This window comes from Phragmites australis, chromosome 13, assembly GCF_958298935.1.
Source record: "Phragmites australis chromosome 13, lpPhrAust1.1, whole genome shotgun sequence".
Lineage (NCBI taxonomy): Eukaryota > Viridiplantae > Streptophyta > Magnoliopsida > Poales > Poaceae > Phragmites > Phragmites australis.
In genome coordinates this window covers 10,543,482-10,552,782 of record NC_084933.1, presented here as the reverse complement: position 1 = coordinate 10,552,782, position 9,301 = coordinate 10,543,482, and the positions used below count along the sequence as shown (strand labels likewise).

General features: G+C 42.3%; 2 protein-coding genes across 3 annotated transcripts; one reads left to right on the top strand and one right to left on the bottom strand.

Annotated features, from left to right (window-relative positions):
* The first annotated feature begins 1,536 nt into the window (after nt 1–1,536).
* LOC133889829 (protein phosphatase 1 regulatory subunit INH3-like) lies at nt 1,537–2,687 on the top strand. Its single transcript, XM_062330307.1, has 2 exons — nt 1,537–2,004; nt 2,427–2,687. Exon 1 carries the CDS (start codon nt 1,608–1,610, stop codon nt 1,956–1,958), a length of 351 nt encoding a protein of 116 aa, XP_062186291.1. The 5' UTR covers nt 1,537–1,607; the 3' UTR covers nt 1,959–2,004; nt 2,427–2,687.
* Nucleotides 2,688–4,195: 1,508 nt separating this feature from the next.
* LOC133889689 (probable ribonuclease P/MRP protein subunit POP5) lies at nt 4,196–8,540 on the bottom strand. 2 transcript variants are annotated; one of them, XM_062330146.1, is made up of 5 exons: nt 8,412–8,540; nt 8,202–8,380; nt 5,315–5,517; nt 5,081–5,218; nt 4,196–4,539 (listed from the first exon to the last, which is right to left on the bottom strand). In XM_062330146.1, the coding sequence occupies exons 1-5, from the start codon at nt 8,511–8,513 to the stop codon at nt 4,391–4,393; spliced, it is 771 nt and encodes a 256-aa protein (XP_062186130.1). In that variant the 5' UTR covers nt 8,514–8,540; the 3' UTR covers nt 4,196–4,390. The 2 variants fall into 2 exon arrangements, with proteins under 2 accessions (XP_062186130.1, XP_062186131.1); XM_062330147.1 differs by having other exon boundaries at nt 8,212–8,540.
* Nucleotides 8,541–9,301: the final 761 nt, after the last annotated feature.

The following is a 9,301-nucleotide window of genomic DNA, read 5'->3' as shown; positions in this document are numbered from 1 at the left end:
TCGATCTAGGTGGTGTGAGTCTCATGCTTGTGGACGATGGGCTAACTATGATGATCTGGTATGATGATGATGTGTAGACGGGTTGCACGGAAGTCCACGAGGGGGGTGCGTCGATGAGCGTGTTGTGTCATGTCGCGGTGCTATTAGAGGAGAGGAGGCGCCAAAGAGGTTGAAGCTGAGGTGGTGAAGTCCGGAGGCAAGAAACGTCGATAGGTTGGCAAGGCGACGCAAATCGATCTATATTCGACAAAAATAGAGATAACATGATCTGAACATGATCAGTGAAAACTCTAATTAGTAGTCGATCTATAGATCAGGGACACGACTAAACTACACATTGCACAGCCTACGGGAGAGATAATAGGGATATGATCATACTACATGGACAATCTTAAAATACTTGTGCCACACAAGGAAGGGACAAAAGGTTCAACCGATGATCGAACTTTGACTAAGAACATCAGTGATCGCTGCCAAAAGGGCAGTCGAGATCCCAGAGGTAACACTCTATTACATCCAACGTCGTGCGTGAAACAGATGTCAGTACCCGGCGATGTCCTATACAATTTTCTCCATGCAAAACATATGCATCTAACTTTTACGTTATTAGTAAGATGGGAAAACTACAAAACCACCCATAAACTTTAAATTTCCTCTAAACTATGAAATCATATATTTTCACTCTAAACTTTAAAATATCATTCGAATAACTTTAAAATATCATGCATAGATCATGGTAAATCTACATTGGTGGTTTTTACCATGTTAGCTGACATGTCACAAAATCTTATTTCTATTCTTTTTTATCAAATGTTTTTTCTATACGTTGACTCGGTAAGGTTGTCAATTTGCTCGCTGCAAAACATCTGCATCTAACTTTTACGTTATTAGTAAGATGGGAAAATTGCAAAACCACCCCTAAACTTTAAATTTCCTCTAAACTATGAAATCATATATTTTCACTCTAAACTTTAAATTATCATTCAAGTAACTTTAAAATATCATGCATAGTCATGGCAAATCTACATTGGTGGTTTTTACCATGTTAGCTGACATGTCACAAAATCTTATTTCTATTCTTTTTTATCAAATGTTTTTTCTATATGTTGACTCGGTAAGGTTGTCACTTCCTCATTCTCCAGAGATAGGATATATATTGTCTTGTCTGTGTAAGTGGATGGTTAGCGGGACTAAATCATCCATGTTAGCATGCTCATGCGGCAAAACTGTCAATACATTCATGTCACATAGTCAAAACCAACATCTAAAATCAGTTTAAGATGTTATTTGAATTGTATTGTAAAATTTAAAGTGAAAAATATCTTATTTAAAGTTTATGGAGAAATTTAAAGATCGGCAAAGTTGAAGAGGTGAATTAGAGTTTTACCTCACAAGAGCAAATGGCGTATGATGACATGATCTAACTCAAATATGAATTCACAATTTTCTTAATCTCCGCCGCATCTTTTCCTCCCTTTAAAATCATTTCAATTTTCTATATTTCTCCTGGAAAACGTGCCTGACTGTACGAATAGAGCTCCTATTAGAAGGACGAAAAGAAAAGAAATTGGGGATAATACGCAACAGAGGAGAAATCCCAAATCGCCATGGCAACCCGCGCGCCGCCGCAGGCGTCCTCGTCGTCGTCGACCGGATCCGTCACCGTGACGGTCGGTCCCTCCCCTTCTTCATCGTCCTCCGTCCCTCCGGCGGCTGCGCCGGCGCCGGCGCCGCCGTCGGAGGCGGTGGTGCTGCGGCTGAAGCGGCGGGCCAAGAAGAAGGTGACGTGGAAGGAGGGAACGGTGGACAACGAGTGCCTCGGCCGCAAGAGCTCCAAGAAGTGCTGCATATTCCACAAGGAGGTCCCCTTCGACGAGGACTGCAGCGACGACGAGGCCCCCAGCAGCGGCGGCGGATGCTCGTCCTCCTCCCACGACCACAACCATCACCGCCGCTGATGTCCATGCGGGGATGTGCGCAATTTAGGCTTCTTCATCTATATAGGTAATGGGCAAGAATTGATGCCTATCTTGAATCTGATGTGATGTATTTTATGATCTGATACGATTAGATGAGTGGGAACGCAAAATCCGAGCTCAATTTTTGGGAAAACATGTTCTTAGGGTAGAATCGCTGTATTGTTGCTTGAGGAGCAAACAGGGCAATCATTTGGTAAATTGAATGTTAAGACCCATTTTTATTTTATATGATTGTTGTTATTGCTGCATGTGTGCAAACATTTTGCTACAAAAATGATGATTCGACCTCCAGTCGTATAGGATTTTCAAACCCTCACTAACAAGAATCCTTTTAACTGTGGAAGGACCTAGTTCATAGCTGAATGCATATACACACACGGTTGTCAATCCATTTGCCGCACTACACTGTTTCTGTAATGATCTTGCCATGTTTGATGTAATCTACAGGCAGCTTGGATGGGCCTCTTCACCAATACCTGAAGTTATTGACTGTCCGGCCTGGGTGAAACCTGACTTCTTTATGTCAAACTTGTAGGTGAAAGTTTCTGCTTTGCTTTGTAATTCGATTGCCGACGCTAAGCTTGCTTCACCATGTATTGGAAGTTGCCAGAGAGAACCATGTGTTTGGCTGCAACTTCTATGAATTGCTGCTGTTTTGTGCTTCTAGTTATCTGTTTTGAGATGTATAGAGTGCTCTTCCTGTTATCATTGTCATGGTTTGATCTTATCAAAGTTCCGAATTTGCATCAGTCACTCCCAATCAGTATGACTGAACTTTGAAAAAAATGGGATTGAGCACTTACGATTGGTTTTTTTTCAACTTTCAAATCCAAATTGAATGCTTTTAAATTAGTTATGACACTTTGGAATTGTTATTTCAGCTTTCAAATTGTTGACAAGTTTCACCTAGATTTAATTTAAAGGCTCCAACATGAAGAAATCGACTTTGATCAAATCCCCAGCTTTCAATTTGATTTCTTTGAGGCACCATATAATCCATTGGTCACCATATAATCCTTGTTGGTGCCTTAATTCACTCAAATTTGTTGATCATAGTTGTGTTTGTATACCATGGCCATTGCCCATCAGATCAGTGCACTAATGAAGAAAGATGGAACATATTAGTGCAAACTAATAATTAGATCCGAATTTGATCTTGCAATCCATGCTTTTGTCATCAAATCGACAATGAACTTTTTGGGAAAGAAAAGAAGGTTTTCAAGGTAGTTGTAAACGTTGATTGAAGCCATATGGAAGTTGTATATTTGATTAGTGTTAGTAGCAATAGAAAATGCTGTGAAGGTAATTATCAATTTTGGGATCAAACCTGGTTGACTCAAAAGGCTGTAATGGTAATCATTAATGTGGTGATCAAACCAGTTTGGCACAAAAACTGTGAATGTAATGTATGCTTGTCTTGGGGCATAAGAGACCTTGATGCCTTACATCAGTTGAGGGATCTATCTGCTCAGGTTACCTTCAGTGATGGTCAAGCAAGGCAGCATCACGAATTCAGGTGAAGCCCGGATAAATGCAGCCAATATATACTTGCTGGTTGTTGCATCAGCCTATAAAAAAAATTCTGGATCTCATCTCTGTTTCAATGCCTGAGGAAACACTGGTTGCGATACAAGATCAAATCTGGTATGAATTCAAAGGGAAGACATTGATGAGGCGATAAGCAAATCAAGGGTTCTGGTGTGTAGGGGAAAATAGACCGTATCTTTTTTCGTGAGGTGTTTCCATGTGTTGCGTGAATTTTAAAGCAGTCTATTTGGTCGGTTTGTATGGATTGTGGGTGCTTTGAGATGCGTGCAACTTCAGTACCATTAACTCACTTTTCGTGAGATGTTTGGGCTCTATGACCCTGCTTGCAGGGATATATGGTTTTGAGCACCAGACAAGCCAGATGTCGAGGAAATTCGTAAGAAAAGGAATATTAAATCTCCATAATTAGTGTATTACTTCAACCAGTAATACACTAAAGTATAAGACATATCGAGTCCTCTTCATAGAACACTGTAATTTTTTTTTGTGTTTTATAACACATAATTACGGATAGTAGGGGGCTAAGAATCCAATGGAAACCACCGGATAGCCACTCCAATGTTTGTATTGGCTTTAGAAACAAGGTTTATTAGATAGCGTGCTTGAGTCTAAATTGAAGTAAAAGAAATGATGGTAGTATAAACGTAACACATCGAAACAGGAGAGCATTGGCTCAATGGCTTAAGTGCATCAGATCAGTGCCATAACAATAGATCCAGGGCAACGATCAACAGCACATCAGAACATGTGCAAGAACAAAACTACACCGAAGTGAATGTGCTATTTCATTCGTTCCTTTCATCTAGAGACTAGAGAGCAAAACTAAAACAGGAAAGGAAATAAATAAAAAATAGAACTGTCCATTAGCTCTCAAGCCTTCTAATTTGTTCAAAGCAGCTCTGCATGGACTGGATGATCTCCGGCGTGATACGGTCACCGGCAGCCAGCTTGTGCTGCTCAAACTTTGCTTCGTCGCACTCCAATGCAGCCTTCTTACATGCCCTGATGGTTCCTAGAGGAAGCCAACGAGATAATCAGCTCAACTCTGGCATTTTGGCCTTAAAAGATATTGACACCATTCTTAAGGAATCCAACAAGTTACTAAAATAAGGCGAAGTGACATCATCTGAAACTGACCATACAAAATTGACATGTCAGAAATAACATCATGCAAGAGTTTAATCAGGAAAAGTGCAGAGAGACCTAAAATTTTGAGTTCTGAATGAGAAATGTAGATTTGACAAGATCAGCTATATATGCATATATGTAAAAAAAAGAGAGAATAAATTCGACAGTGGTATACACCCCACGACAATTTTTTACCCTTGCTCCACTAGATATTAACATGAGATGGTCATATCAGACCCTTTCTAAATCTCATTCCCTCCTTTTGAAATAACTAGGTAGCGAGAAAGACAAGACCAAGCTGTTGAATGCAGTTATTTCAGACAAGATTCAGGGCACACCAAATCAAGTGAAGAAAACAACCAAATAAAAAGATGGCGCAACTAGACTGCTTTGTTACTATCATCCACAGAGACTGAACCACTCACCACTCACATCCAACAGGTTGAACGATGCAGGAATCTTCCCAATGCTCCTCACCATTGTAATAGCAGCCCATACTTTCTGGTGGTCTTCACGTGACACTCGGATTATGCAAATCTTTGTTACAGGATTAACATACTTCACTGAAGAGTTGCACATCACAAAATTATTTCTAAATTTAACAAGTCAGTAGTAAACACATTACAGATAATTAAATAGGTTTCAGAAGCAACTAGTACCTTGCAATGACCCGAGAGATGCAGCTAGGCCACACTCCCCAAAGTTGAGCTGAATGCTGTCTTTGATCACTTTGGTTATATTGAACTGGGTGAGGATGACAGGGTCACATTCACCTCTGCCTGCGACCATGAAGACCTCCATCACCATGTACCTGTTCTTGAAGTGAACCATGGAGACAGTATGCTTCCTTTCTGCAGAGCTCCTGCACCCAGATGAAAGACCAATCAATACCCAAAATAAAGAGAGCCTCTTCAAGCATACCAAAACAATATTCATTGTCCAAGTCAGATAGTGTGAGACCATAAAGGATCAGAGCATAGCAATAATATAAGACCTGAAATTTAGCAGCCATGCTTGATAGTACCAACCAAACTCAGGGGGAAAGAGGGAACGGGTGACAGACCAAAGGAGGCCAAGCTGATGACAAATTAAGAAACAATTGAACATTTAATAGTTGTCATCAGACTCAGTTCCCCATTAATGTGGAATGCTGGAAAATATTTTGGTTCACAAACAATGGGCCGAGTTAACTCAACTCAATTTGTGGAAGATAATTGTGCCATTTGCATTTTTTTCATCAGTTTGTTCCAGTTTTGCACATTTACCATTAAAAAAAAACCTAACTGAATATTTGCCACTAGAATCCCTCCTACCCCATCAAACCTGCCATACAAATAAAAAATTCATCCAACGCCGTTCACATGACACCAATGCCCCTCTCTTTCTCCCCAACTCATCAACCCACAGATGGCAACACCTGCCGCCAGCTGACGTGGCCATAGCCATGTTCCTATTGCCGGCACCACTTGTCGAAGATTAGTGCCCGACAATATATCCGTAATTAAACAGGGGTACCTTCGAGATAAAGGATTGAGCGAGAAACAAGACACACGATGTATACAGGTTCAGGCCCCGATTGGAGTAAAGCTCTACGTCCTCTGTGGATGCTGCCGTATATTAATTGTTTCCAGTACAAGCAATGTGGTTTGACCTGTTACAATGAAGACGATTGGATCTAGACTAATCTACAGTTGAAGTCGCCGAGTATCTCTAATTTTTATCTTGGTGTCGCTTGCCTCGAGTTGCCTCTCGTTCCTCCCTCCCGGGGGTCTGGGTCCCCGCCTTATATTGGGGTCGATGTACCACCTCCGATCTAACCGTAGTTGATAGGGAATCCTTCATCTTGTCGCCCCAAAATAGATGAATACAACCTACTAGTCGTCCTCGAGTGGAATAATCCGATCAAGACCTTCCTAGTATGTCTTCGTGATCTCCGAGTATATTGGGCCACGTAGATTCAGGTCCACAATACCGGAGTTGTTAAACCTATGTACATTATACCCTGTCCATATACGTTGTACTACTTATGCGTAGATACCCTATAGTTAGATATCCGACACCACTGAACGACGAGATGCCACGCCAAGAGCAGCAATAGTGCCCCAAAATTAATTCAAGCAACACAGAAATCCACAACAAATTGATGAAGAGGAAGAAAGATTTGGATTTGTGCTTCGATACCATCCAAACAAACAAATCCACAACAAAATTATTCAAGCAAGCTGAGGTTGGTACAAACAAAATAAGTCAATGCAAGTCCAGATGGACATCCATGAGTCTAACGCATCCAAGCCACAGAGAGCGGGCATGGCATCTCCTCGACTGCTTCGAACTCACTAGCCGTCACCGCTGAAGTTCCTTCACCACCTGCAGCTCCTCCCGCAGCCAAGCTCGCACGGCATCCTCCCGAGCGTCCCCTCGCCACGGATTCACCCACGCTCCTCACGCTCAAGCCACCACCGGACGCGGCCAAGCAGCCACCACCTGAACCCTAAATTCAAGATGCTTCTGCTCCTCTTGGCCGCAATCCATCACCTTAGATCCATATCATACCATATCACTCTCATTTTCTTCATATCATTCTCATTTTCTTTTTTAATTTCACAAATTATTTTTGTGCCCTCAATGTGACGAATCTAAACGGAAGAACCAACAAGTAGCAAATGGAAGGGATAAATGCCTGTATTAGTGGCAAAATTGCCGTTTGCATTTTTATAATGGCAAAATTGCAATTGGCGGTTGAAAGAGTGGCACATATGCAATTTGCCCAAAATAATTTGGTTCACAATAATCCGTAACAAAGGAAGTAATGGCTAAATGAGTTCCAAGCCGCCAAGGAACAATCAGTGTGGATGTCGAGATCCACCTTCAGGAGCAGTATGGGTGGAGAATTAGTGTTGTGAGCATGCAGTAGGCAACTACTAGAATTCACTTAGCAAATAATGGGTTCAAACTAACGTTTTGCGCCATTGTGTCAGTGGAAACAAAGCAAATTAGGAGTTTGATCAATAATGTCCTGAACTATTAATTCACACACGGTTACTGGAATTCAGGTTCCATAAATTATCAAAAGTAGCTCTTCAATGAGCTTTCTTATACAGTTCAACACATCGGTTTACTCCCAAGACATAACACCAAGCCACAGAGCTTACTCTGCTCCCCACTCCGCAGTGGTGGACTTAAAGTGAGTATTTCAGATGCCACCCAAAGTGAGTGTTTATTTTCAAAGAGATAAGTCTAATAATTCTGTTCGAATTAAGAGTGTATTCAGAAGGATCCCAAGTTGGTTTCTATTGTTAATGTTAATAGCCCCACTTTCTTCTGCTCGAGCAGGAGTTTCGGTTGGATGCTGATATCAACTTCATTGCGCTGTACCTGAACCCTAAATTTCTACCATAATGGAAACAGAAGCACGACACATCCCTATTTTTTCTAAAATTTACTAATTCAACTTGGCTCAGTGTCCCAAATTCATTCATCCCTAAATTAACTGCTGAGACCCAGGAGTAGGGAGAACCGGATCAGCTAGAGCCCTTGCACACTTACAGGGACTGACCAGTCGATGTCTGAGGCGTAGAGACGAGGGGTCCTGGATTAGCAGCAGCTTCCGCCAGCGGGCCCTTGCGAGCCGTCCGAAGACTAGAAGCGTTGCTGCGTGGAGGATCTGGCCGGCGGACGCTACGGGCGGAGCGGCAGAGGGAGTCCCACTCCCAGTGCGAGGGCAGGCGGAGGGAGGGGCTGCCGCTCGCTGGGCAGGCGGAGGGAGGGGCTGCCTTGCGGCGGCGCGCTCGTGAAACCGTGCCCGAAGCTGGAAGCGGCGTCGTCGGAGGTGAACAAAGGCCCAAGGGTACCAAGCATCACACGTACGGGCACGGCAGTGGCCCATTCTGCTCCCAAGTGGCCTCCTTGTGGACCAGACCAGGTCGATTACCACAGGCGAACAGGTCGCTTTCAGCGATTTTTTTCCTTCTAAATACAGTAATGTTAGTCTCCCTACTCCAGATCTGTTAGGTATGCACGTTTTTGTTTTCAGAACCTAGATCTGCTGATAACATGAAGAAGCTTCCAGATATACCCTTAGATTTACCCTCATAGTTTGTGAATCTTTCTCACTACCATTGGATAGTTACCGTTTAAAAATAACATTTTCAGATTTAATTTAATTTAATTTTTGATATAATATGAACAAGGACAAATACAGATAATCGATATCGATTAGGTTTCGACTAACTCCGACGAGTCTCAACTAGATTCGAATATCACTCAAATACAACTCGACTGGCTCTGAAGAGTCTCGACTAGATTCGACTATGACTCAAGTAGGATTCGAGTAGATAACAATGCACGTACCCAATGGCAACATGCAACGCAGAGGCCCTGTGATGTCTAAGCAGTAGACGATGACAAAGATGATGAGGTAGTCATAGTAGACCGCAATGATGTAGAGGAAGTAGATTATGAGCAGTCGTGACGAGCGCTTCATAAAAATCTTATTCGTCCTCTCCCGTGCAGGATTCTAAGAGCGATAGATTTCAGAGACCTGCTCTCCCCGTTTGTCAGTGTACGCCGGTGCAGCAGGATTTAGTAGACTACATGCGACGACACAATAGAGAGAAATTAGCCAAACCCTAACTGTGTATATTCTT